The sequence below is a fragment of the Aspergillus tubingensis genome (genome assembly GCF_013340325.1).
Source record: "Aspergillus tubingensis WU-2223L DNA, scaffold_9, whole genome shotgun sequence".
NCBI lineage: Eukaryota > Fungi > Ascomycota > Eurotiomycetes > Eurotiales > Aspergillaceae > Aspergillus > Aspergillus tubingensis.
In genome coordinates, this window is record NW_023336283.1 from 2,396,424 (window position 1) to 2,423,211 (window position 26,788).

Below are 26,788 nucleotides of genomic sequence, written 5' to 3' on the forward strand. Positions count from 1 at the left end.
CAGGGCTGACCACGGCATCGCACCCCGCCAATCAGCACCTCTCGATCTTAGTCGGACTCGTACATCCCGCCCAACCAGCGATATTCCCTATCTTGCCATGGCGAGATATCGTAACCCTTTATTACTTCCATTCAATAAGATCTTCTATGCGTTCATCGACCTGTCAACGTAATCACCCCAGGTACAAATATCTCAAAAATAGGACCTTGTCACACTACATCTGCAGTGAAAGACGGAAGTTAAAATACAAAGAAAAAAAAAAGGTACCCTTATGATGTCAGAGTGAACCGGTAGTTACCACTTAATTACCCATCACTACTCATCCATCATCTGCTACATGACTTATAACTACTGAGTGAATAAAACAACCAACCAACCATTGAATACAAAAGAGAGACGTACTTACAGTACTTTCTTGCTCATAAGATCCCAACTCAGCCCATATAAAGTACCTTATCACCTCTGCAGATCATCCTCAACGTCTTAGACGTCATAGTGACTCCAATCAATCGTCTACTTACCCCAAAACGGGCTTCGATATCTCATCTCTCCATCCAATCCACTGGCACTGTCACTGCTGGCTTTGTATAAAAAAAAGAAACTAAAGGGCGGAATACGCCGCTGATCTTCGTCCCTTTCACTTCAATCTTAATCCAATCTAATCTATCAAAGATCAACATCTTCAAACCAAGAAGACCAGATCGATAGAGAAACGAAGAGAGAGAGAAAAAAATGTCCTACAACAATAACACCTACCACCCCATCGCCTCAGCAAACAAAGTCCCAACCATCCACACAATCCATCCTATGAAACGCTCGACGTCCTACTCTCCCGCCGCCCAGGAGAGCGGCGACGACGAGTACAAGCACCACCACCACCACATCAAGAAAGACAGCGCGAGCAGCACAGTAGCATGTGGCAACGACCATAAAGTGAAAGCGGCGCTGACGGAGCTTCTCAACGACGACGGTGTGAGATCCAATGCGCGCGGAAGCAGATCGGTGCAGAACTTGCTTATGGATACCGAGAAGGCGTTGAGGAAGCAGCGCAGGGAGTCGCTGTCGGGACGGGCTTCGATTTCGGTGGCGAAGTGAGGTGATATCGGTGTCGATATGGGGATTTATCTTTAATTATTTGGTGATGACTTGATTGTCGAATGGTGGCTGCTTTGCGCTGTATGCAGGGTGTGTATGTGGCATGGTCGTCGAGTCGAATTCTCCTCGTGCTGGTCTGGTCGGTACAAGAGGTGCGCGCTGTGTCGATGAGATGAGGGTCTAAGCTGCTTCTGATGATGGTGATGCTATGTGAGCTGGCTGCATATGGAGCTGCTTGGTTCAATATGGTTTCATGCAGGGTAGTAGGGCTGGAGGCTGGAGGTTAGAGGCACAGTTGATGCGCCGTTGCAGGAGCCGGAAACGATACATGTCTATTGGTGGCAGCACAGTACACTTTACAGCCTTAAGGAGCAGTCGCAAAGGGTTTCTATGCCAGATATGTCAATTAATTTATCCTTGTGTTTATGCACATTTTGAACCCACTGGTATTGTGTTCTACAACTGTAGAGAATAGTATAAGATGCGGCGCGGCCTATATACTACCTACTTACTAGCTTATAGTTAGTAGTAGGTGGCCTCTTCGATGCATAACACATCAACAACAGTAGTATAACCCTAAGCCATCAAGTCAGACAATAAACACCGTAATAGACGAAATAAAATAGCATTCCCTCCCTCATGGAGAAGTAGTATAACAACCCAAAATCAACATATGCCAATCAAACCCACCCAACGAAGCCAACCACCGCCGCCGACCGCCTCCGAGTGACGACCGACCGACCGACCGACCGCAATCGATCCTCCTCCGCACCAACAGCTCCAGCTCCAGTCCAACTCCAACCAACCTCCCCCCTTGACCTCTCTCTCTCCACAGCCCATCTTCCCTAACTACTTTCCCCGTCTGCACCGCCAGACCACATGCGTGGCACCCCCCTCACACCCAACTAGTTACTAATATCATATACCCCCCCGGCCACCATGTCCAAATCCACCAAGTACCTCCTCGTCTCCTTCCCCACGTCCATCACCCCCTCCCACCACCGCGACGACGCCCTCGACGCCATCTCCGCCACCGTCTCGTCCGAAAATGGCTCCGTTGCGCCGTTTCCCATCCCCGAGTTCAAGATCGGTACGCTCGATGCTCTGGTGCAGCAGGCCGACGAGCTGGCTAAGCTCGAGGCCGGCTGCCAGGGGGTGGTGGCCAAGGTTGGCGATGCGCTGAAGAATATTCTGGAGGGGGATGAGGCGCAGATTGATAAGATGAAGACGGTGAATGATAGTATGTTTTATCACAGCATATGTTAGTGGGAAGTGACGTGTTATGTGTTGACGGGGTCTTTTTCTAGAACCGGTGGATCAGTACCTGCGCACGTTCTCGTGGAATAAGGTCAAGTATAGGGCTGATAAGCCGTTGGGGGAACTGATTGATTTGCTGCAGAAGGTAAGAGTCCTAGCATATGGATAGGGGTGGTGGAGCATAGCTGACGGGTGAACAGGAAGCAGCGAGTATCGATAACGACATCCGCTCGAAATATACCCAGTATAATCAGGTGAAGAATACGTTGGCGACGTTGCAGCGGAAGCAGACGTGAGTTTGTTACTTTACTTTACTTTACTTTACGCTCCATATCAGAAGGAGGACGTTGTCTGATCTGCTCTACTATAGGGGCAACCTGTCCACCAAATCCCTCTCCTCGGTCGTCGACCCCCGCACCCTCGTCCGCGACTCCGAATACATCGAGACGCACCTTGTCGCTGTGCCCGCCCAGCAAGTCAAGGAGTTCCTGAAGATCTACGAGACCGTGGCGCCGATGGTGGTGCCGCGGTCGGCGACGCTGGTTGCCTCGGACGATGATTTCACACTGTACGCCGTCACGACGTTCAAGAAGCATAGCCTGGAGTTTGTGCACAAGTGCCGTGAGAACAAGTGGATTCCGCGCGACTTCAAGTACATCGAGGGAGGCAAGGAGGAGGAGCGGAAGGAGTTCGAGCGGGTGGGCGGTGACGAGCGCAAGCTCTGGGGAGAGACGCTCCGGCTGGGACGGACGGCGTGGAGTGAGGCCGTGATGGTCTGGATCCATGTGTATGTGCTACGGGTGTTTGTGGAGACGGTGCTGCGGTATGGACTGCCGCTGGACTTTGTGTGCACGTTGATCCGGGTGAGTTAGATCTTTACTCTTGTTGATATTATGTGTTTGTTGCTAACTAGACCAGACTCCCGGAACGAAGCAGGCAGACAAAGCGAAGCGCAATCTGGACGACAAGTACTCGTACCTGGCGGGCAATGCGTTCGGGCGCGACAAGAAGGGCCGAGTGAAGCGCGACGACCCGGGCGAGATGCACGGCGAGGGCGGGCCGGAGTATACGGCATATGTGTATTATGAGTTTGAGTTCAACTAGCCAGCGGCCTTTGCTAGTTTGCACCATTGTTTTATGCTTGGATCTATTCTCTTCCTGTTTATATGTCTAGCGTACGTACATAGAAGTACTCCACCCCCAGCCTAAGAATCTATTCAAATGTAGTAAGCAGTAAACAGTCAAACCCAAATGATATATACAACCAACAAATCTCTATCATCTATCTATCTACTCTAAACCCCCATCCCCACCAGTGGAATACTCTACTCCTTCTTAGCAGGCAAATACCCCTGCTCATCCAAATACCGAATAATCTGCGCAACGGCCTCCTGCACGGGCACCTCATGATTCTTGACATGGACCTCGGGCTTAACCGGCGCCTCATACGGGGCACTAATGCCCGTAAACTCCTTAATCACACCCTCCCTAGCCTTCTTATACAACCCCTTAGGGTCCCGCTGCTCCGCCACCTCGACAGGCACATCAACGTACACCTCAACGAACGGCAGACCCGTCTCCTCTCCGGGCGTGGGCACCTCATGCAACTGTCTCGCGGTGTCGCGGTCCTTGCGGTACGGCGAGATGAAAGAAGTGATGGCGATAGCGGACGAATCGGCAAACAGCTTCGCCACTTCGGCGATCCGTCGGATGTTCTCGTTCCGGTCGGCTTCGCTGAATCCCAGGTCCTTGTTGAGTCCGAACCGGATGTTGTCGCCGTCTAGGCGGTAGGCGTGCACGCCACGGTCGCGGACGAGTTGGTGCTCGAGTTCGACGGCGAGTGTGGATTTGCCCGAGGCGGAGAGGCCGGTCAGCCAGATTGTGAGGCCGCGCTGGGAGCGGAGGGTGTTGCGCTCGGTGCGGGTGAGGCCGCTGGCGTGGTAGGTGATGTTGCTGTTTGGGGGATTGGTTAGTTGGGGGGGTTGGGGATAGGGGATTGGGGACGTACGTGGCCATTTTGGAGGGTTGGGTTATTGGGAAGAGGAGGAGAATGGGATGGGGTTTGGAGAGAGAGGGAAGAGGAGGAGGGGTTGAAGTACGTAGAAAAAGGATTGGGATAGAAAAGGGTGAAACAGCGGGGCGGGCGCCGATCGCGGGGTCGATTTCATTTGACGACTTGCACTTACGTACTCCTGCGTTTCCTTGGATGCGTTTCTGCCGGGAGAGGAGTCATTGGCTCGGAGCGATGGGCGACGTTACGTACCTCGCTTTAATGCCATGTGTCTAGAACGTTAATTCATCTAGGGTGATGGATTGATTGATATTGATTATCTATCTAGGTGTTGTATGTCAGTTACTCTACTGCTTGTCGGCCAAGTCAATCACTCGCTTTGCTGCCGCTTCGAAACTGTCAAATGCCTCCAGTGGCAACCCACTCTCCGCGATCTATCCGGAACATTAATTAATTAGCTTTTCATGATTAAGTGTCGGAAAAAAGTTTAAGGAATCAAACTGACCATCTGCTGCCCACGCTCCTCGTTTGTCCCGCGCAGTCGCACCACCACGGGAACTGTCATCTCCATCTCCTGAAATGCGAGGATGATCCCTTCCGCGATCATGTCGCACCGTGTCAAACCCCCGAAGATGTTCACGAAGATCGCTTTCACGCGTCGGTCCGACGTGATGATCCGAAATGAGGACTTGACTGTCTCGGTCGTGGCTTTGCCGCCCGTGTCCAGGAAGTTCGCGCAGTGTCCGCAATGGATCGTCAGCGCGTCCACCGTGTTCATTGCCAGGCCCGCGCCGTTCACTACGAGGTCAGTGGGATGGTAACCTCCAGATGTGGGGGTTGGGGGATGTACTTACCTAGGGTTCCGATGCTTCCTTTCCCTTCCAGTCTGTGCTCGGTCAGCGTAGGTTACACCGGGATGACTGGGGTGGCTTACTTGACGTAGACAATGCCATCCTTCTCGGCTTCGACTTCCTCAGGCACCTCTTCTGCTAGGTTTCTCAGTTGCTGTACGTCTTCCTGGCGTCCTGAGCTTCGAAAAGCAGCGTCATCGAACCCAAAGCGGGCATCGCGGACTTCAAAGGCGCTTGTGGCGTTGGCGCGTACTTCTAGGAGGTACGCCTCCTTTTCCTTAAAAACCCGCCATAATCCCTGCAGCAGCTGCGCCAGGTTGTCGTGTGCCGTTGCGGGAAGCTGCAGGTGGGAGGCAACCGTTTCAATCAGGGGGTTTGTGCTGCTAAAGTCCGTGCCCTCGTATGCAAATGGGAACCGGCCCGTCTGTGCTGGTTCGAAGCCAGCGGATGTGGAGGCAAGAATACACGGCGACAATGCTGTCCTATCAACGGTGAGGGACAAGAAGATGTCCGATTCGGAGGGTGCAGCCTCGTTGACAGGGATTGATTCTTTTCTGAGCATATCGAGAGCCTGGAACGGCTTAACGAATAGACTTCTTGTTTGCTGGGGCTGAGAGACGCCGTAACGGTTTGGTCTGATGCGCCTCATTGTATGTAGGCCTCGCCGCTGATTCCCGCCATTGATAGACTACTCCATGTAAGTAAGCTGTCGTGTTTCGCATGTAACAGACCTACAGTAGTGCCCACGCGCCCGCGAGTTTTCAGAAGTGACTTCATTCCCTCTCCGAACTTCTCGGGATGGTTGACCATCATCACGCCGGCCCGTTCGAGCGCTTCATACTTGGCCTTCGCGCCAGGCTCCCCAATTGCTGTCCATGCACCTGCGTGGCCCATGATCCGTCCAGGAGGAGCATGCAAGCCTCCAACGAGGGCCATTATCGGTCTGTACTTGTCAGCATTGCTTCCCATGAGAAAGAATTGGCTCTCCACATACTTGGGGTTAGCAGTTCTCTGATTGTAGTCCTTGATCCACTCCGCTGCATCGATCTCTGCCGTACCACCAATCTCGCCAACCAGGATAATTCCCTCGGTGTCAGGGTCTTCTTCAAAGATCTTCAGTGCATCGACGAAATTAGTTCCCGCTAGGACATCTCCTCCCATGCTAATACAGAGACTTTGTCCGAGACCTGCCCGCGTTGTGGACGCAACAGTCTCATAGCTCAGAGTCCCTGACTTCGCGACAATGCCAATATTGCCAGGTGCGAAGCAGGGCAGAGGCTGGAATCCGATCCGGCATTTGCCAATTGCAGAGATGATTCCCGGGCAGTTGGCACCGACCAATCTCGTCTTCGACTGTGTCTTCAGCATGGAGTGGATCTAAGCACCATTAGTTCATAGCTCTCACAGACAACGTTTTCAAACCGGATTGCTTACTCGAAGAATATCATGAATAGGAACGTGTTCTGCCACTGCTACAACAAGGGGGATTTCCGCTTCTATCGCCTCTTCTATCGCCTTGGCAGTCTGGTTACCTGGCACGTAGATCGCAGATGCGTCCGGTTTCGCTCTCTCTTGGGCCTGTCTGTGTAAGTAATATACCCGGATAAGTAGACAATCAATCATACCGCTTTTACAGATGGGAACACTGGAAGACCGAGATGCTCTCCTTCGACGCCCGGCTTAACGCCCCCGACAATCTTCGTGCCCCATTCTAAGGACTCCTTGACGTTGGCAGTGGCCTGGAATGTTAACTAAGACCTATGGCAATTACACTAGAAGCCCGCTTACCTGTCTACCTAAACTTATTGTCAATGTATGATCGTAGATATTGAGAGACAGACTCACCTGTAAATCCCTGAAACAAGACCCGCGTGTGAGCTCCTATCTTCAAATTCTGTAGCGTGTCCGCATAACTGCAGGTCCTGGACGAGGTCGAGAACCCCTGTGATTGTCTCACTGAAGCACGGACGAGAGGTCTTCTCGCCGGCGTAGACAATGAAGCCAGGCGGGACATGGTGGGTTCCGTGCTGTGGTTACTTGATGGAGATCAATAGCCGGCTATCTCAGTGGGGGGTTTTATAAGAACATCAATTGCGATAATGATAGGTTTAAATGATGGAAGTGACAACAAATCAGTGACTACCTCTCACGGCCACTTCGGAAAGTAGAGCAATATCAACAGCCAGTTGCTAGACTGGTCTACAGGCCTGGAGAGAGTTGAAGGGGCGGAAGACTAACCTCGGGAATTGATGTCTTATAAGACGGATACTCCGCCGGTCTCGGACAACCTGCCGACTGTTTCCGAGGTACTAAATAAGAGGAAGTGGGCTCTCGGGACAGTCATGCATTGCTGTGATTGGTGGTCTCGGAAACGTGTTGCCGGGTAGCACTTGGGACTCGGAAAGGCAAATGCCACATGCTCCGCCGGCGGTGTTAAGAGCCACAGCTTTGGTGTAGAGGCTGAAGAAAGTGCAGATTGGCACTGAAGATATTAGTGCATGTATAGCGTGCAGACTGCCCTATTCTTATTTTCAAGTTCGCGTATGTTTTCATCTATCTGGTGGGCATTTGTAGGTAGTGGCGTACAGCAATGCTCGGTGCAGTATATCCTTATAAAATGATATTGTACCAGCCCCCAACACCTCGTGAGGTACATAGACCTTTCAATTGTTCTTTTACGGCCTCTACTCGATGGAATCATGTCTTAGCCTGCGTTCGCAGTCATGGTGCACTAGCACTAATGATTCCTGTCAGCAAGTATGTTCTAGATCTCTTGGGCAGCACAACTTGGTGATAAGACTTCACATGAATGAAAATCTTACTCCCTTCGCCCACAAAAAAGGCAATCTTATCGAATTGCATCGACTAGTGAGAGATTGGTAGATGATGTCAAGTGGTCTATTTTTATGAATTCTAGGCTCTGGCAACAAGGATTGGAGATCACCCCACACTCCCAACTGCTTAGTCAGTATTTCAGTACAGAATGCGAACAATGCGAATGTGAGAACATACTTTGGACTACAAAGTAAGTGTCCCAGATATTGAGAGATACACATCCTGAGATCAGATCACACGACTCCAGTAATCCTTGCTAGTAGCGTTACAGCCTTGAACTGGGGTATGTAGATCAATGACCCAACTCTCCCATCACAATGTACACACAGCAAGAAACCGGCCAGTCAAACAACCAATCTGTGCCATGCTAAGTCACTTCCCAACGCAGATCAGCCACCACACAATGGTGGAAACGTGAACCGTTCCCCCAAACTGCAAATTCTCGCCAGAAAGACAAAAGCGATGGACCAACTCGAACTCTGGCCAGCCCCAAGCAGAGCCAATCACGGGGCGCGCCTTCCCCGAAAGGCGGGGTCGCACTGCCGGGACTGACGCCATTCATGATTTCACCTTTTCGCTTTGCTTGAAAGCGGTCGGACCACTCTGCATTGTTCTGCTACGAACCACTCCAAGATCTTCAATAATAGAATTTCATCAATTCGTAGTCGATATGGCGGCCGCACATGCTAGTTCCAATTCCAAGGGTTCGTTCCATATCCCCCTTTTATTAACCTTCCCTTCTCCCTCCCCAATTGTACTGCCGCCGCAATAACTGAGCCCCTCCTCAATCATCTCTTCCTTTCCTTCGCTATTCTTTCCTCCTTCCCCAGACTTCCCCCCATTGTTACTACTTCCTCACCCCACAGTACCCCATGGTACTCCCATAACATAATCAGCTGCAACAAACACCAACACTAACACCACCCCCAATGTCCGTTCCAGCCACACCACCAGCAACAACACCGCCAACAGCATCAGCATCAGCAACCTCCGAACTACAATCCTCTCTCCGCGAACTCTCCCTCGCCAATAAAAGCCCCATTAAAGATATTCCCCGACCGACTCCCCCCACCTCTGTCCCAAAACAACACCATCACACGGTGAAGAAGAAGAAAGAGCCTGCTCCCGTCGCCGACTCCTGGGAAGATGAAGTAGACTCAGCCTCCGCCTCTGACCCCGAAGGAGGAGCAGCCGACATCTCATCCACCTCCCCCGCTACCTCCTCCCGCTTCGCCAGCCCCGCATTGTCACCTTCTATCCGTTACACTGAAGGCCCCCTAGACCCCCCGCCCACGCCTATCTCACCGCAGACGTCTGCATCGCAGCCGCCGTGGCCTACTTATGGTGGACGATCAGAGGCGAGATCGCCGGCGAGGAGGCCCGAGAAGCAGACGGCTGTAGCGGGGAGGATGATTGCAGGGGCGCTGGGAATTCGGGCGCCCAAGCGCACGGAGGAGCAGCGGGCGTATGACCGCGCGGTGAAGGAGCAAGAGATGAAGCGGCGGAATAAGGAAAAGGAGGAGGCAGCGAAGGCGAAGGAAGAGGAAGAGAAGGCTAAGGCGGCAGTGTGGGACATGTGATTGACACTATCTTATATCAACGGAGTATCTACTCCGTATTGCTGGGTGTGGGGTTGGTGGAGATACATATTCTTTGCTTCTACTTTCAGCTTGGAAGGTGACGAGGTGTGCCGGGTGCTGCGTTTCTCATCTTCTTTTCGCTCCTTAATTGTCTGCTTGCGGGGTGGGTCGATTGTCTGGTTTCTTCTTGTCACTTTCCTGTCCTACTACATACACTCAGACTCACTGGGTCCAAACTATACAGGGCTGTAATATAGTCTTTCGGTGAATCTATACCAGTTCAGACGGATGCACTTCCAGAAAAGGAAACCCCTATCTAGTTTTGCAAAAGCTGCAACCCAGCGTAGCTTGAACATAGTGCTCGAGAACCTATCCAAACGGTAGACATCTGCACACAGCAGATGCTAAACACTCACTCTTTTCCTTTCTCAGCTCCCCAAATCCTTGCAAAACAGCGAAGATAGCAAAAGAAATGTAGAGTAACCATTCATCATATTTTCGTCGACGTCAACAACCCTCTTATTTATCACTCTGAAAAATTCCTGATCCCTACCCAGATACACATCTCATTATAGGACGCTCTCCAAATCCGGGCCCGGCTCCGACCCATCAACCAAGTAGAACACCATGTTGCGCCTTGTATCTGTTCAGCAGAACGGAAGAAACAGATCGGAGGATGGTCGGCAGAAGATAAAGTTGGGTAAGTAAAGGTAAGAAACACAACGGGGCTGGTAATGTATTTTGAAAAGACATAATAATCATGATTCATAGAGAGAGAGAGATTATGCTATCTAGCCACCGATTTGTTCCTGGTGCACTTCGAGAGTGTCCCCATCGGCCATCTCGAGCTACATAATTTCAGGATAAGTTAGCCGTGTGCTTTGCGGTTCTCTAGGGTCTGTCTGCCAGAGGAGATGGAAGGTGTTCGTGCGGGGAAGGGTGCCGCAGTGCGTGCACATAAGCACATCACAGAAGAGAAGGGTTGTCATTGCTAGAACATACAGTATCGGGTGTATCTTCAGGGCGCACACGGGTACCATCGAATAGGAAGCGGACCGTAGACGGCTGCTTTCCTTGCCTTTCGCAGAACGCGTCCATCAACTTCTTCAACTGGGTTGTGCGCTTGATCTTGAAGAACACTTCATTGTTGTTGTCGGTCACCTTGATGTTGAGGTGCTCGACAGCCGCGGGGGCCTCTCCGGAGTCGGCCATTGTTGTAGAAGGGAATAAAGACGATGGAGGGCTTGGGAACTGGAGGAGGGCGAGTTGTCAGCTTTGGGAGGACTTCCCGTCGCAAGTTAAGTTCGTCAGACTGCGGTGACTTACCCTGTTTGCCGCTTTGAAGGGATCGGGGTTATGCGCTAGAGCACTGGCGGAGAGATGGACGAGGAGAAGAAGCTGGTGGACGTGAGATATGACTGAGAGAAGAAGAAAAAGGATGGGGTGTTGAAACTGAGCTGGAGGCGATGAAGGCAACCCCCACCAGTTATAAATATCGGAGAATCTATTTTGCGGCGCAGGTCCAAGTTCCCGTTGCTTCGCTGCAGTGAATGAGATCAAAGGTGTTACTACTACTTCTGATACTTGATTTTCTCTTGATACATCTTTCAGTGTTGGCTCATGTTTTTTTCAGTTTTCTGATTAGGTTTTCTTTTGTTTCAGTCCTAGCCTCTGGGATCCTTCATTTGTGATTTCACTTCTGTCTTGTTGCCAGTTCTTTGGCTCAGTATAGTATATTGCGTCATGGTATGAGTGTAACCATTGACTCCCGTTTGAGTTGAGAGTAACAGATAGCAGGGCGGACTTAAGGAAGACATAGCATTTGACCCGCCTTGCCATCCACGAGCTGTAGGTCACTGATACTAGTTGGAACATTTGTTTGGTGCATGACTAACAATTGCCAGTGTGCCATACAAGGTGACCAGCACCATAGAACATCCACGTGCAGAAACGGCACTAATTCTTGCAGCATGCCTCACGAAGAACTCGTACCAGGAAGAGAAATGTCAATCCCAGATCAATGCTCTTTATGAATGCTGCAATGCCTTCTACCAGGCACGAGGAGAGGACGCAAAGACCCCAAGCTGTCCTAAGCCCAATTTGCTGCGTCTGAAGATGAAGCAACGCGGCATGGAGCCTTAGCTTGTCTTGAAGAAAATTTCGTCTCTCATCAAAGTTCTACGGACCGTGTACATACTACCAATTATACCGTCGACAATAGAGTAGAGACCACGTCATTTAAGGCTCTTGACAACGTGTCGAGTTGTTGCCGGAAAATAGTGACAGTGATAAGACTTAGTAGACAATCCATCTCAGTTGAAACTGAAGCTGGAATGTGACAATTCCCTTGCAGTCTGAGCTCCCATTCGAGGAAAGAGCTAGGCTAGTTGTGAAAATTGCCAAATTTCTCTAAGACAATCTTGAGCACGCTGAGAGGCCGATTGACCTGAACGAAGATTGAAGCGCTCGTTCCGAGACTCTAATGATTGCCTATAGACATTTGATGAAGAAAGAAAAAAGAAGAAGAGGGAAAAGCCGAAGTGCGCGAGTTTTTATGGTGTGTTGTTGGCGCTAGTCCCCATGTGGGCTAGTGGCCCGTCGGCCCAAAACACGGCCAAAAAGAGTAAGACGAAGAAGATTGGAAGTTGCAGTTCTTCCCCGAATCCTCCTGGGAAGCTAAAGGTCCCTTCGCAAACACCCTCCATCTCTATCATCGCCCTTCCCCCGACACACCCCTTCTCTCCCGGTCAACCTCCCCGGCCTTTCCTCGCGCTCATGGCACCCTTAACCAGGGCCACGGGCTCGGGCGCCCCTGCCGGGTTCACGTCCATTAATGTGAGTTGCTTTGTTTTGGCTTTCTTGTTAAGGCGGTGCGCTGACCGACCGATGTTTTACTGTCCAGCCCTCTCAACAACCAACGAACGAGTCGGATGTTATTGAAATCGAGGATGATGACGATGAGCCCATGGACGAAGAGGGAGACGACATGGAGCCCAATGAGGATGAAGACATGGAAGATGATTACGTTGACGAAGACGAGGAATCAGAGGAAGAGGCCGCTGACGCGCTGAATGGGAGCGAATCACCACTGGATCTGGGGTTCGCTCCAAATGGACATAGTATGCTCCTCATGACTTCTGGGAGTGCTAGGAAGGCTGACTTTGCTAGATGGTATAGACGCCGCAACACCGGACTTGTTTACGTCGGCAGGCGCGCAGGAGGCCTTGCATCCCCTTCGCCGCACCGCAGATCGAGTCACGCGCCAGATTGAGGCCTTCGCCGAAAAACTGGATCGTTTCAAGCAAAAAGGAAACCGCTCGGAGGACTTGTCGAACTACCAAGCTGCCTATAACCTGGTGAAGAGCTACCAGACCCTCGCGCAAGATGCAATCAGCGACATCACGAAACAAAACACGTTGAAACGGGCCAAGCTTGGATTGGGTGCTGCTCGAAGCAACGGATCCGCATCGTTCGATCCCAAGACTGCAGAGGAGCTCCGGCGTCTACAATTGGAAGCCGACACTTGGCGACTTCTCCTCAACCTTATTAGCAGGGACGATCCGCCCCGCAGAGCCGACTCCAAGAAGTCGCAAGAATCTGTCTTCCAGAATCTACACCGGTACTCCCCTGATCGCGACGTCTGGGACCAATTCTTGACTGCGGACCATTATGCGACGGAATGCGTTATCATCCTGAAGTGGCTCGAACGCTCGGCAAAATACAGCACGCAAGATGTGGACTATCTAATCTCTGAGTTAGAGTCACAGGCCGAAAGAGGGCAGGGATCATGGTCCCATGGATGGCTTTACACGAAGGAAACAATCAAGGGACAGAAGCGACTGCGAGCCTGGCCCCAACCCCTCGAACCCAATGACCCGGGCATCACCGCTACGCTTCTGAGCTCGGATAAGTCGGAGCCACTAGTCACCCAATTAGATCCGGACGCCGTCACCCGTCAAAGGCAGAGCCTACAGAAGCAGGATCAGTTCTACGAGCGCGCTACATGGATGACGTGCTGGAAGATGCTCAGACATGGGGAGAGTTGGTTCAAGATCCGCGAATGGTGTGCAGAGCGGTTGGAAACATGGCGGGCCGTCAGCATCTGTGGTACAAGCGTGGATGTTGAAACACACACTGGAAGGACCCCTGTTGATGATGGGCACACACGCCTGATGAACTGGCGTTCCCAGGAATCCTGGAGGGCCGCCTGCAGTGCTTTGGCACGGAGTCCACACGCCGAGGATTTTGAGCGGGCGGTTTATGCGTTGCTCTGCGGCGAAACAGAGGCCGCCTTCAAGGTCTGTCATACCTGGGACGACTATCTCTTCGTGCACTTCAACAGTGTCCTCCTGTCTCGCTACCAGGGATTCTGCAAGCAGTTCCAGCGGAAGCTAAGCCATTCGCCTACAACCCCCGTTGCCTTCGTGCCCGAGCCGGCAGGATATGCCGAATTCAACAAATTCGTGCAGTACACTAGAGGAAACGAGCGCGTTGGAAGCGAGGCACGGAACCCGTACCGCACTATCCAGGCGACAATCTTAGGCAAAGGATACGACACATTCTTCTATTCCTTAGCCCAGGCAGTATCCCAGGTTGCGAACAACAAATCTGATGCGTCATCCTTCGTTCCTGATGTGTCACCTACCTCCGTCGATGACAGTCTTGTCATTGCTGCAGAGGACGGCGATGCGCTCCGGATTGCCACCCATCTTTACATCGTCGCTCATTCCATTGGATACGTTCGCGCCGACACTCAATTCTACAACACTGCCTGCGTGAACGTAATCGGGTATATCGCTAACCTGGAATCCCTCGGTGTTGTGGATATCATTCCGCTTTATGCTTCCCTTCTCCCGGAGGATTTGACGAGGTCTGTTCTGGCTCAGGTATTGATCGAGATTGTTGATCCACGGGAGAGAAAGAACCTGGTTCGACTGATGGAGAAGCACGGTATCGACGTCGAGGCTGTTCTGCAGACCCAATGGGAGTGGCTGAGCGTGAATGTCTCTGCCATCGACCACTCCAGGACGGTCAAGCGGCACCCGAAGGTTGTCAACCGCAAGGATGGCAACCTTGAATTGGTCCCGGTCAAGACGGATTTCATTGGAACCGAGATATCTGAAAGTGATGAGAATGTCATACGCAGTCTCGAATGGCTTCGCTACGTGGATGGACAGTGGGGGCGGATCTGTCAGCTCGGATCTTTGTTGTACCGCAAGTTCTATAGTATGGACATACCCTTGTTCCGTGTAGGAGATGCAAGGCTAACAATATCACAGTTTCGGGTCGACTCTCTGCAGCTCGGGAGCTGTGTCGGCGGATGAAGCTATCCGACATCTCGCGGGAAATGTTCGGCTTTGACATTTCGGAGTTTAGCCTCGATGTGGCGGCGATGCAAGAGGTCAACACCCCAGAACCTTCCAGTCCGACGAAGTCGAGATTGCTTAGCTCCCCTCACAAGCGTTCTCGGTCGCGAACCAACGGAGTTGCGTCGGGAAGCCAGGCGAGCATCTTACTCCAGCAATCGCAGACCATGCGTGACCTGGAGGTCCTTATCCTGGCATTAGACGCTCTGGAGAGATATGCCATTATCTATGAAAAACTAGAAAAGTATGTCATGACAATCTATGGATGGGTTTGCGTTGTACTTACCACTGGCGCAGCAACAAACGGCGGCGTGATTCGGGTATGCTCAAGGACCTGAGAGAAGGGCTACAGGAAGCCCTAGATGACACTAGCGTCCAAATCGATGTCATGTTGGACGAGTGGCTGGTCAACTACGAGAATGGTAAGCAACCTTGTCTGCTTGAGGTTGAGTGGATCAATACTGACATGGTCAATATAGAAGCCGAGAAAGAGGAGTTGGAGGAGATTCGTAACACCTACATTCCCGAAGTGTTCCTCGATTACCACAACACGATGTATTTCTCGGCTCATGTGCTCAGCAGCGAGCTCTTGGTGCAGTGCATGAACTTGGCAACCCAGGTGGCCGAAGTGGAGCATCTGACGAGCAGCTTCGTTGCGGCCCGCCGCGTTGGAGAGCTGATGAACGCGTTGGCAGTGTCCAGCAAATCCATGGTGAACACGCACGCAAAGCCCGGCGTCAGGCTACTGGGAGGCGAGTCGTTGGGGATCTGGGCCCCGCAGGTGTCTGACGAGGAGAATGACACGACCCAGGAGCAATGAAGCGTGTATTTGAACTAACGATGGTGGACCGGCGTGTATATTACCCTCATGTTTCTCGTTTTCTATGACTTCGCCAAATCTCTTCTGGCCGGAAGGATTATGGGCATCTTGCATGTACAAGGGTCGGAGGGATGATCATATCCGGCGCATTTCCAGGATTTACATCGATCTGAAAATAAAGAAATCTAACTATGGATTTATCAGATGGGTTCATGTCAAACTTAGCGAACTGCGTTTTTCAAGTGGGGAACTAGCAGATTCGAAAATAGCGAGTACTACGGCAAGTAGAGGCTGACCTGATAAGAACGTGGAATTTAATAGAAAGAACAAAGAAGAATATCGAAGTTCAGCTGAGAGAGCAGGTAAGCTAAGCTAAGCTGATCGTAAAGTCTCTGGTCCAGTGAGGTCTTGTCTCATTCTAACTTCGGGCGGTTTGATAAAAACAAGATACTGAAGATGCGGGAACTCACTCAACCGTATATTGGTCACATTGGCAATGAACCGGCGAGTGATGTCTTTGACTGTTATTGGCGTCAGAGGGGCATGGGACCCTTCGTTTCGGAAAAGTTGTTCGATGAGTGGGCGTTGGAGAAAATACAGTGTCCTGTTTCGAGGGTGTGTGTTTTGGGATTGCTGCACATCCGTTATGAGGGATGATAATATGGAGGAGCCTTCGCGGTTTGTCTTGACCCATGGCCATCTGGTCGCTGATAATATCATGGTAAAGCATGGCCGGATTACTGGTATTGTGGGGTGGAGATGCAGTGCATTTCTCCCTGGATATATGGAATATGCTATGGCCACAGTTATTCATCGTAAACGTGTCCAGGACTGGTGGCTTCCTGTGTTGAAAAGGGTTTTGGGACCGCCGGATTACCTTCGGTGTGGAGTTTGTCGCTGCGGCTCGCGTTAAGGGGTTTAAATAGTCAGTGACTACTTAGTTGTTTTTCTTGCTTATGACTATCTAGAGTACTTCGGTATGTGTAGTATCTCTCCATGTCATCTTTAGGGGACTCGCTTTAGGACTACTAGTCTGCGTAGATATCACGCAAGTTGGCAGCTAGGATCTAAGTAACTAGAACTTCTTTCTTCTCTCGCCAGTTTCAAGTCTAATGTCTTCCTTGAATATAGTACTCCTAATCAGTCATCGAACCAGCAGTATATACTATATACCACCATCCTACCTTGTCAATACATCTACTCAACCTCAACAACACAAATTACAATATAATCTCCTCCTTTCTCCTCCGAACAGACACCTTTGCCACCGGATCCGCCTGCCATATGAACCCATACTTCCTCACTGTCGGGCTCCACCCATCAGCCACCTTGAAATCATACTCTGAAAGAACATGACACAGAATGATCTTATTCAAAGCAATCGCAAAGAAACGTCCAGGACAAGCATGCTTCCCTAACCCGAACGCCAAATGCTGAGGCGAAGTCGTAACTGCCTGCGCCACCGTCTCGAATCCGGGCGTCTCGCGCAGCTTCAGAAACCGATATGCGTCGAATGTCTCCGGCTCTGGATAGATGGTAGGGTCCCAATTGGACTCACTGGTGAGAACTGAGATTGTGCCTTTGGGGAGAACGGTTCCATCGGAGAGCGTCACGTCTTCTTGTGCGAAGCGTCTCATTCCCGCTGTTGTGGTTGTGTTAGGTGAATTCTCGGTTGTGTGTAAGAGTTGATGGTGGGGAGAAAGCTTGCCTATACTGTGCGGCTTCAGCCGTTGACTCTCTTTTAATACGCTATCCATAAGCTTTAAGTCGTTGAACGTCGATTTTGTCCATCCGTCGTTTTGCAGAACTCCGATTACTTCGTTTCGTAGCGCCTTAATAACATCCTCACGTTCAGCAAGGTAGAAGATCGTCTGTGTGAGCAGGTCCGATGTAGTATGTATAGCGGCAAGTGAGAGTGCTACCTGAGCAAGAGTCGGGTCGTAAGGTCTACCCTTTGCGCATTCCTCCATCCATTGCATCGCATCCTCGTAGTGTTCAGGCTCCTTTCCTTGACGGATGGCTTCTTGCTTGGCGGACCGTCTTTCTTCGACGACGGGAGTGATGATGCCTTCAGCTTCCTTAATTTCGTTGCGTATCTTACGGCAGAATGGTAGGATGTATGCCACATAGGGTCTGGTGCAGCGCGGGAACATTCGGAGAAATAGAGCGGACATGAATGTGTGAACGGCATAGTCGGCTGTGACTCGATGCCAGTCCGGATTGCGATATAGTTTCTCCCCGAGGAATACCCTTGATGTCAGTCGGGAGATTAAACTAGCCACATTCGGCTTCAATTGTAAATCATGCCAATCTGGTGGTGACATGTTATTAACATCATTGTAGGGCAAGTGAATATATCGCGAATCACTGAGCTTACTGGGATCATCTGTGAACATCTCTCCTAGCGCACGACGAGTATCTTCAGACAAAGGCCGAGCCAACTTATTTACCAGACATGACGGTTAGAATGTGTTTGACTAGGTCGATTGTGTGTAGACATGATTTACTTACCCAATTTCGGTGTCAACTTCGTGCGTAGAACATCTTTCACAAGAGCTGGATCCTGGTTGAAAGGGTCAAACCCTCGAATATGAGCATGAAATTCTTCCGCAATAGCATCCAATAAGCTTAATGCAGGTTGAGTTCGAAAGTCATCTGCATGCTTGGGGGCCAGCACGATCTTTGGCCCGAATTCCGAGTAGAGATAAAAAGCGCTGCCCTGGTAGACAACTTATCAATACCTATGGTTCGGAAGTAGAGTTTAGAGGTGCATACCTGACTGAATCCAGTTCTGATTAAGCCATGTGCATCCTTGAAAAACCGTTTTAGGGAGCCGAGGCTTCCGATCTCGAATCGTTGCCTCTGATTAATTACAGGAAGGGGTGTCTTAAGGGACGGAGTGCTTAGAAGCCAGAAGATAATCGCTGCTAGGACGGGAGCCCAGATCCATGTGGTTGACTCCATCTTGATTAGGTATGATATAGTCTTGGTAGTAAGCATGGTGTGTGCTAGAGTACAAAGGGATTTGATATTCTAATATCAGTAGGAGTGATCATGAAAATCATCTGAAGGAGCGCAGGCCGACTTGGGGTGTTATGCGTGACTAGAATGTCATACTGGAGGCTGTATAATTCCGTTCGACTTCGAAGTAAACAGGCGGAGGTGCGGAGACTGAGACCGGGATTTGCTACGTTTTAGTACCCAATATCATCTCCGATGCGTGCCATCGGACTTGTCAGACTAAGAATGCGGGATTGACTAGTCGCAGCTGCTAATGCAAGGACTACTGCAATAGAGTACGGATGCTGGAAAATGTGGTTGGCCGACTGGCTGGCTGGCTAGTCGTACATTAGGAATGAAGGGAGAGCGGTGCAGCCACGCTATAATGCTTTGGGCACTGCATGAGGGAAGTCTCAGCATTAAGCATGGCAAGCATTGATAAGCCTGCAGAAGGAATATGAGGATGAATGAATGAACAAATAAATTCAATGAATGAATCAGATCTGGATGTTTCAGAGATCACCTTCAAATGTGCTCAGCCTCTCTACTCGTGTGTGCTGAAATGCCTATACAGCCACTGGATATTGCATCGCAGAAACCCCACCAGGTGCGGCTGAAGGGGCCCACAGTATCCCAATCTGCAGAGATGGGGATAGTTTGATGCTAGGATCATTATCCCATCAGCTGATGGAAGAAGTCATCACATCAAGAGTTCAGCTCGTCATAAGCATCAATCGGCAGTCAAAGCTTGGATGGATTAATCCAAAGCCAGCACGCTTTGCCAGAGTGAACATGGGAAAAGGAATCTAGACAGTCAGCATCGACTGTAAGTAAACATGGATAAATCAGGTGACCTGTCCGACTCACCGCTCCACTCTAATCTGGGCTAATCAGAAACATTGAAATGACAGGGCGTGGTTGTCTCTGCCTGGGGCACCCAGCATCCATGCCCGCACTAGTCGGACTATTAGTAGTCGAGCTAACACACACTTACCAGGAGGGAAGAAGAGGCCTTTCTCCCAATAATGATCTCCCTCCTCAGAGCCTTGCCGAGTGACCCAAGTGACAGGCTCTCATCCTTTGCGTCTTGCCATGCAAATCCAGTGCAGATGCATGGGAAGGTATCACTGCCAGTATGCACTGGAGATATGAACAACCCTCCCCTCTGAAGCGTGTCCCCGCACATAGCCAGCCAACATGAGAAGACAAAGAGCATTCACCCATAGATCCAGAAATGGATGTCGCACCTGTCGGTCAGTCTTCATCATCCATTCCCCTACTACTCCACTTCCGCATCTGATTACATGCGTCAACATCAAGACTAGGCTCCTGATCCTAGGGTAAGCAGCTAATCCCCCAGTCCGTGCACGCAGGTCCCGCCATATCAAATGTGATGAAACCCCAAATGCATGCCGCAACTGCACTTCCACAGGGCGCAAATGCGACGGGTACACTCAATATCGACTACCTTCTCGTAAGGTGACACTACCAGTCTCCAAACCATCCAAGAGCCTCATCCTCTGTCTCCCTGGACTGGATTCCGATGAGCGTCGATGTCTCCAGTTCTTCGAGCACAACACCATCCCCATGCTAGTGGGGTATGCGGACTCGGAAGTATGGCAACGTCTCGTACTACAAATGTGTCATCGAGAACCCGCCGTCTGCCACGCAGTAGTCGCGCTCAGTGCCTTTCATGAGGACTACGAACGGAGCATCAAAACTCTGAAATCAAAACCTGATCATCGCCATCACCACTTCGCATTGGAACAATACAACCGCTCCATGGCAATGCTGCGCCGGCGCATCCAATCCAATGACCCCCAAGTCCGTGGCATCACACTCATGTGCTGTATCACCTTCATCATCCTCGAACTCCTTGAGGGGGACTACACCAACGCGTTCGCCCATCTCCAACAAGGCCTCAACATCCTGAAAACCCAATCATCCCACCACACACTAACCACCGAGCGCATCCTCGCCAAAGCCTTCCTGCAGCTCAACACCCCGCGAGCCTACTGGAATGGCCCTGACGTCGTCGTAACCGGCCACCCTCCCAAGGGCAGCGTGCGGGAAGTAGCATACGAAGTCACGCCAATCCACAGCATCGCCGAAGCAAAAGATCGTCTACGCGTACTAATGAACAACATCTTCCACCTTCAATCCCTCTGCAACATCTTCTTTCGCGGCGAACAAGACCCACACCTCAACACTCTAACCCTCTCCGCAAAACAAACCGCCCTCCATCACGACCTAGCAGACTTCACCCTCGACCTAAAATCATTCATCTCGTCCCACAAATCCCACACCGCCTGGGCGTTACGAGAAACCCGCAGCGTGGACGTCATCCTCACACACGTAGCAACCCTAACCAGCATGCTCGGCTGTTCCCTCGACTCAACGGAACTAGGTTACGACAACTTCCTACCCGAATTCAAACGCATCAACCACCTCTGTGAACGAATCATAGCCACCTTCGTGACTGAATACGGGAGTTACGAGAACCTCCCCACCATGGTCACTGATATCGGTGTCCTGCCATCGTTGTTCTGGTGCTGTGTGAGGTGTCGGGATGCAGAGACGAGAGAACGAGCGCTTCAACTGTTGAAGGTGTGGCCCCATCGCGAGGGGTTTTATGATTCATATCTAATCGTGAATATTTGCCGAGGACTGATTGATCTTGAGGACGAGGGAAGAGATACTGAGGGGTTTATCCCGAGAAAGTATCGTGTGCATACGCATACGATTGAAGTTGTGGAGGATCGAAGAAGTATGGTTATTAGGTATGTGATGGCTGGTGGTGAAGGTGGGGAGCAGGAGAGGGTGGTGGTGCTTGAGTAGTAGTTATTAATAAATAGTACTTAAAAGGTACAGTTCATCGCCGTTAGTATGCTTACAGATAGTAGAGAAATAGTATATAAGAACCCCCCGTGCTGATACTATAAGAGAAACAATGCCCTACCCTACTTACTACACCGGTTATCTGTTAGTTATCAAGAGTACTTAGTACTTTATATACCGTACGTATCATTGACAGGGACAAGAACGAAGGAGGACGGAACAGGCTGCTGCTCTATTAGCAACAGTTTCACTAATGACACATTCAGTACCTAAGTCCTACTTACTAGATACTACTACCTAGACCCATGACACTTCGTCTTACCTGGTATCACAATATGCATACTACGCAGCTACTAATGTAGTATCACCCTCTCTTCATCTGTTGTCCTACCATCCATCTCCATAGTATGCTGTGTATTAGATTTACGTTGCCTGAGTAGGACGAAATTAAGAACTAATACTAGAACTAGAACTACTAGTAGTACCTAATGTTGTGTGTGAGCCTTTACTAATTCGGACACACACACTTATAAATATATTCCTCCCATTCCAGATCCCCTCTCATAAAAATTCCACCACCATAGTCCAGTCAGCATAAGTCCGGCACCCAGCCTGTTGGAAATCACATTCTTTTTTCTTCGTACACGAACAACAATAGTGGTAGTAGCATAACAATGGGTATGTCTCAAACAATAATAAAACTAGTAAGCAGAAATAAAGTGTCGTCGTTCATATGGTGGAAAGAACTCGTTAAGAAATCATCATTTCCCAGTTTTTGTCTGTGGTGCCAGCCCTGGAGCTATTTCATCTCCGGTTCATTTGCTCTTTGATTTTCATTTCAGATGGTTGGTTGTATCTACAGTCCCGTGTTGGCGCAGGAGAAAGGAGTGCCGACGGTTCCTTCTCGGTAGCTGATAATGACGCTTTCAATGGATGCCTAGGAGGGTTCTGTTAGTGTCGGCTTCTTTGGTATCAGGAGAGAGAATGAAGACTTACATAAGTTCCTGGTCCTAAGAAAAAGAAACCAGCGAAGATAAGAGTAACATTGAGAATCGCGCCCAGCCAGCCGCGGATACCACGGTTCTTGTAGAAATTGGGTCCATAGTCCTCCCGGCGCATGCGCAGGTAGGCCGTACCCCAGAAAATGAAGCCGAAAAATGAATCGAAGAGGGAGCTCATGATCGACTCCAGGTCGGAAAAGAAGGGGATCACCTCGGCGATGATGAAGGCGAGGATCCAAAGGATGGTGAGGATACCGGTCCAGGCGGCCCATCCGAGCACGGTGTGGTTACCCTTGTGGCGGGTGCCATCGAACAAGCGGAAGAAGATGAAACGCGCTGACACAGAGGCATACAGCACGCCGAGGAAAATCAACGTCGGGATCATGAACGAGAAGGACACCTTCTTGTATACCTCGTTACCCAGAGAGCCGAATGCCGGCGACGTGATGTACTGGTTACCGGTGTAGGCGTACACGATAGAGCCGACCAAGCTGAACACGATGATCTCGGCAATGGTGACGGCGGTGACGGACTTCCAGAAGTCCTTGGGCTCCTTCATCTCCGCGATAAAACTTGGCAGCGTGATCTGACCGATGAAGGTGTAGCTGATATTGAGAAAGGCGCTCATTCCTGAGACAAAGGTCGTTCCGGGCACAGGGATCGCTTTCACAATGGGGTCTCCCATCTCCGGGGTATAGCCCGCGGGATGGTCCTCAATGGCGGAGAAGATGAGGGCTAACATGACGGAGATGAATGTGGTAAAAGCCGACAGGGTAGCCACCTTGGATAGGGCACTAAAGGTGCGTGGAAGTGAGCAGATCAGCGAGATAATAGCCGTGACCAGTGAGAACACGATGGTGCAGGCTCCATGACCACTGATGGTATTGAGGTACTCGGCGCCAACCAAGCAATGCAAACCCTAATCCAGGTTAGCGCTATAAATAACTTCGCATGCAAAATAAAATTACCTGAATGAATGTGTTGTTCAACAAGAACATCACCGCAGTCAGGTACCACACAACTTTGGAGTCCCAGAAGATCATTTGGCCGATGTCGCACACGTCACGGACATGTGGGTGTCGTAGACAAAACTTCCTACACGATATGAGCGATTATCTTCGCAATCGATGCGATGACGAAAAACATACCAAATAACCAGGGAAGTATAAAGCACGATCATAGCGATGACAACGGTGAGGATCAACCCCGGGACCAAGCCGAGAACGGAATAGGACCATGGAAACGACATGATAGCCAGACAGATATACTCGGAGAACAGGAGGGCGGCCGTCTAATGAAACACAAGTCTGTGGTCAGCCATTGCAACTCTGCGCACATCGCACGCGTGCACTGCTTGAAGGCGGATTGTAGTACATACCTTCTGCCAGCTACAGGTACGGTACTTAATTGAATTCTCCGACTCCATTTCAATCTGACGACCGATCTCCCCCTCCGTGTCTGAGCCGGAGCCCACCTGCTGTTTCTGATTTTCCAGATCCATCTGCTTCAACTTGTCTGCTGCACTGGCATTGTCGGAGACAGACGACCGACGGGAAACGACGGGCTTAAAAGTGTTGGACTCCGCCATTTTATCGAGCGGACAAGCCGCAGGTGGTAGGAAGCGATGAAGCTAAAGGAAGAAGAGACACTAAATGCCTTTGGATGCATGTACTGCGCCTTAAGATGCGACAAAATAGGACGACTCCAAATCACTGAAATAGATCGTTTAAAGATAGCTCTGGAACGATCAGAGGTGACAGATGGTAACCAGGAATTGCCTTAGCGAAGACCGGCAGCGAATGAAGGAGAATTAACGAGGCGAGTGACGGAAGGTGAGAGAAGAGCGAACAGGAAGAACGGAGGAAGGATCTAACATCTTTTTAGCTGTCAGGTTCAGGCTAGAGAAGAATATCACTGGCGAAGGCACGTGCGGGCAACCTAGTACTTACTGGAGATAACCGTGAGGCAGATCGACACTACAAGACCAGGGGGGTTTGCGATATGCGCGACAAAGAATCACAAAATCACCCAAGGTAAGAATATAGATGAAAAAGTGAAAAATGACGTGCTAAGCTTGTGAACACGAGCAGATTGAAAGAAATGAGCGAAAAAGTACCGCTGAGGCAAAAGGGAAAAAGAAATTCAAGCAAAAGAGATTTAATCTGGATGCGCTTATTTCCTTAACCTGGACTGCCCTGGAAAGCTGGGTTCTCCCAAAGCGCGCGCCGGATGGGTTTTAGTTGCCTAGCACCGGTGGTTTCTGCGCACCCCAAGACTATCTGGGCAAAATGCAAACCCACAGGGAGAGGCGATTTAATTTACGATTTTATTTAATAAAACTGGGGAACAAATAACAACCAGAGCAGCGGTCGCTGATTGCGAATCGAGGGCTCGGAGATCCAATGACCGGCGTGCAATGCAGCCGGTCAGTCCGACTGTCCGGAATGGCCGATGACAACATCTACTTTGTATGACGTCCTCCAGCGGGATTGACCACCGGTGCATCCTTTGCTACTACTAGTAGAGTCTGGTAGGTTACTGGGACGAACCTAAGCAGAAGCAGTATTAGATTTTGGTCCAGGGACTACCACAAGATACTCGAGGTCTCTTGTGTCCCCTTCCAAGTTACTATAGTGATAAATCATTCTCCCCCATCTATCCTGACCATCATTACCTTCACTACAAAGTAGCTAATAGATAACTCTCTCCACCTCCGTAAAGCTCGACTCGGCTAAGAACAGCAATGCCGCGTTCAGACCCCACCCCCATGAGTCTCCACCGCCCATTGGTCCGTTCCCGGTACAACCTTTGCCTGTTTCCCCAGCCAATCAGCGTCTTGTCCAATGTCCGCGGCGGAACCGCCCGATCCAGAACTGCCCCGCATCCGTCCTGAGCTTTTTTCCTCTTTTCTCTTTTTGACGGAAAACCCCTCTTGCAGAGAATTTCCGCTCCAAGAAGTAGGAAGGAAGTGAAGGAACAAAATGGAACCATTTGTTGCTACCTTATCCCGATCCATACATTCCCCCCCATCAGCTCCTGGATTAAGTTGCACTAAGCAAACGATGTCGTGTGGCATGACCAGAGCTACGCCTCTCTCTTATGCATGAATGATAAGTACCAAGCATAAACGCCCCCCAGTCATACGACGACAACGCATGGCTTCGATAACTTTTCCATGACCCTTGTTCGAATATCGTATGGAGATCTTCTTACTGGTTTTCCCTTGTGCATGGATCCATGCATTCGCATTCCTTCGATGGCAAAAAATTTGAAAAAGAGACTAAGCTAACTGTAAAGGTTCGGTTGGGGAGGAAGAAATTTCAAACAGATGAATGAAAAAAAAAGCCGCCACTGCCAGTAAATATCTGACACTGCTTATATTATTATTTTCTGCTTCTTTTAAGCCTTGTCGAGCACGCTATGCGCTAGTAGATGGCGTGATAAGCCACTTCCCCACGTGCCTGGGGATTGACTGGTGGGATTACTTACTTTGTTGGGTAAGGAGTGTACTCTTAGACTCTTAAGTAGCAGCCATGTGCCTTTATGCGCATATGCACGCTCAGCACTAGTACTGCAGGGAGATCTCACCAACAAATACCCTTTTCCTTAAGACTAAAAACTCTTTTGCTTGGTATGTTAGGTAGTGTAGCTACTATGTAACTTCAGCGTACAAATTCAACGATACTAAATACACTATTCCACTCGCTATCCCTCACTGTACTTAAAAGCGCGCCTGATTCTCTATCATTATTTCAGTCTCACAAGAATGGAACATGGCTATAAAATAACCCGGAAACAACCCCCCATAACACAACACGGCAACTCTGCCGAGTCGACAAAATCTCTCTTCTCAAGGTATGCACGCCTTACGCCAGGCGCTAAGGCTGACACTAGTCTTACGCCTCCAGCAGTCTTGTATCTGTCCACAATCTAGACTAGTCCTCCAATCTATCTAGGACAACGGCTGGCTTGATCTCTAGTGGCGCCGCTTTTACGCCACTTTCTCACGGCGGGAGCGATTGATGGAACCTTATCGGCAGCTAGCTATCAGTTATAGCGAGCTGGATGAAGGTGTAGTTCTCTATGGGATGGTGGGTTTTTATTGTGTGTATTTTTGATGGCACTAATAGTAGA

The 26,788-nt window shown here is 50.3% G+C and overlaps 11 protein-coding genes across 11 annotated transcripts; 6 read left to right on the forward strand and 5 right to left on the reverse strand.

The window, feature by feature from the left end:
• Positions 1–732: 732 nt before the first annotated feature.
• Positions 733–1,095, forward strand: AtWU_08866 (uncharacterized protein; the record flags this gene model as incomplete). Its single annotated transcript, XM_035503974.1, has 1 exon — positions 733–1,095. One exon carries the CDS (start codon positions 733–735, stop codon positions 1,093–1,095), a length of 363 nt encoding a protein of 120 aa, XP_035359867.1.
• A 939-nt stretch (positions 1,096–2,034) lies between these two features.
• Positions 2,035–3,456, forward strand: AtWU_08867 (H(+)-transporting V1 sector ATPase subunit C; the record flags this gene model as incomplete). The annotated part of the gene is made up of 5 exons (XM_035503975.1): positions 2,035–2,335; positions 2,403–2,497; positions 2,553–2,644; positions 2,723–3,215; positions 3,271–3,456. The coding sequence occupies 5 exons, from the start codon at positions 2,035–2,037 to the stop codon at positions 3,454–3,456; spliced, it is 1,167 nt and encodes a 388-aa protein (XP_035359868.1).
• Positions 3,457–3,677: 221 nt separating this feature from the next.
• On the reverse strand, positions 3,678–4,368 carry AtWU_08868 (adenylyl-sulfate kinase; the record flags this gene model as incomplete). The annotated part of the gene is made up of 2 exons (XM_035503976.1): positions 3,678–4,305; positions 4,361–4,368. The coding sequence occupies 2 exons, from the start codon at positions 4,366–4,368 to the stop codon at positions 3,678–3,680; spliced, it is 636 nt and encodes a 211-aa protein (XP_035359869.1).
• Positions 4,369–4,710: 342 nt separating this feature from the next.
• On the reverse strand, positions 4,711–7,228 carry AtWU_08869 (putative succinyl-CoA synthetase subunit alpha; the record flags this gene model as incomplete). The annotated part of the gene is made up of 10 exons (XM_035503977.1): positions 4,711–4,797; positions 4,869–5,161; positions 5,218–5,249; positions 5,298–5,902; positions 5,950–6,157; positions 6,209–6,591; positions 6,649–6,792; positions 6,840–6,953; positions 7,003–7,010; positions 7,060–7,228. 10 exons carry the CDS (start codon positions 7,226–7,228, stop codon positions 4,711–4,713), a joined length of 2,043 nt encoding a protein of 680 aa, XP_035359870.1.
• Positions 7,229–8,978: 1,750 nt separating this feature from the next.
• Positions 8,979–9,629, forward strand: AtWU_08870 (uncharacterized protein; the record flags this gene model as incomplete). Its single annotated transcript, XM_035503978.1, has 1 exon — positions 8,979–9,629. One exon carries the CDS (start codon positions 8,979–8,981, stop codon positions 9,627–9,629), a length of 651 nt encoding a protein of 216 aa, XP_035359871.1.
• Positions 9,630–10,420: 791 nt separating this feature from the next.
• AtWU_08871 (SUMO family protein SMT3) lies at positions 10,421–11,233 on the reverse strand (the record flags this gene model as incomplete). Its single annotated transcript, XM_035503979.1, has 4 exons — positions 10,421–10,477; positions 10,632–10,880; positions 10,956–11,133; positions 11,205–11,233. The coding sequence occupies 4 exons, from the start codon at positions 11,231–11,233 to the stop codon at positions 10,421–10,423; spliced, it is 513 nt and encodes a 170-aa protein (XP_035359872.1).
• Positions 11,234–11,372: 139 nt separating this feature from the next.
• AtWU_08872 (DUF1903-domain-containing protein) lies at positions 11,373–11,771 on the forward strand (the record flags this gene model as incomplete). Its single annotated transcript, XM_035503980.1, has 4 exons — positions 11,373–11,375; positions 11,427–11,477; positions 11,534–11,546; positions 11,599–11,771. The coding sequence occupies 4 exons, from the start codon at positions 11,373–11,375 to the stop codon at positions 11,769–11,771; spliced, it is 240 nt and encodes a 79-aa protein (XP_035359873.1).
• Positions 11,772–12,209: 438 nt separating this feature from the next.
• On the forward strand, positions 12,210–15,815 carry AtWU_08873 (nuclear pore complex protein An-Nup84; the record flags this gene model as incomplete). Its single annotated transcript, XM_035503981.1, has 6 exons — positions 12,210–12,464; positions 12,532–12,748; positions 12,798–14,855; positions 14,909–15,239; positions 15,293–15,417; positions 15,475–15,815. 6 exons carry the CDS (start codon positions 12,210–12,212, stop codon positions 15,813–15,815), a joined length of 3,327 nt encoding a protein of 1,108 aa, XP_035359874.1.
• Positions 15,816–17,035: 1,220 nt separating this feature from the next.
• On the reverse strand, positions 17,036–18,779 carry AtWU_08874 (cytochrome P450; the record flags this gene model as incomplete). The annotated part of the gene is made up of 5 exons (XM_035503982.1): positions 17,036–17,457; positions 17,524–18,126; positions 18,193–18,216; positions 18,327–18,534; positions 18,591–18,779. 5 exons carry the CDS (start codon positions 18,777–18,779, stop codon positions 17,036–17,038), a joined length of 1,446 nt encoding a protein of 481 aa, XP_035359875.1.
• A 1,270-nt stretch (positions 18,780–20,049) lies between these two features.
• Positions 20,050–21,653, forward strand: AtWU_08875 (NUDIX domain family protein; the record flags this gene model as incomplete). Its single annotated transcript, XM_035503983.1, has 2 exons — positions 20,050–20,068; positions 20,248–21,653. 2 exons carry the CDS (start codon positions 20,050–20,052, stop codon positions 21,651–21,653), a joined length of 1,425 nt encoding a protein of 474 aa, XP_035359876.1.
• An 856-nt stretch (positions 21,654–22,509) lies between these two features.
• On the reverse strand, positions 22,510–24,242 carry AtWU_08876 (putative neutral amino acid permease; the record flags this gene model as incomplete). The annotated part of the gene is made up of 5 exons (XM_035503984.1): positions 22,510–22,590; positions 22,650–23,573; positions 23,623–23,749; positions 23,803–23,945; positions 24,033–24,242. 5 exons carry the CDS (start codon positions 24,240–24,242, stop codon positions 22,510–22,512), a joined length of 1,485 nt encoding a protein of 494 aa, XP_035359877.1.
• Positions 24,243–26,788: the final 2,546 nt, after the last annotated feature.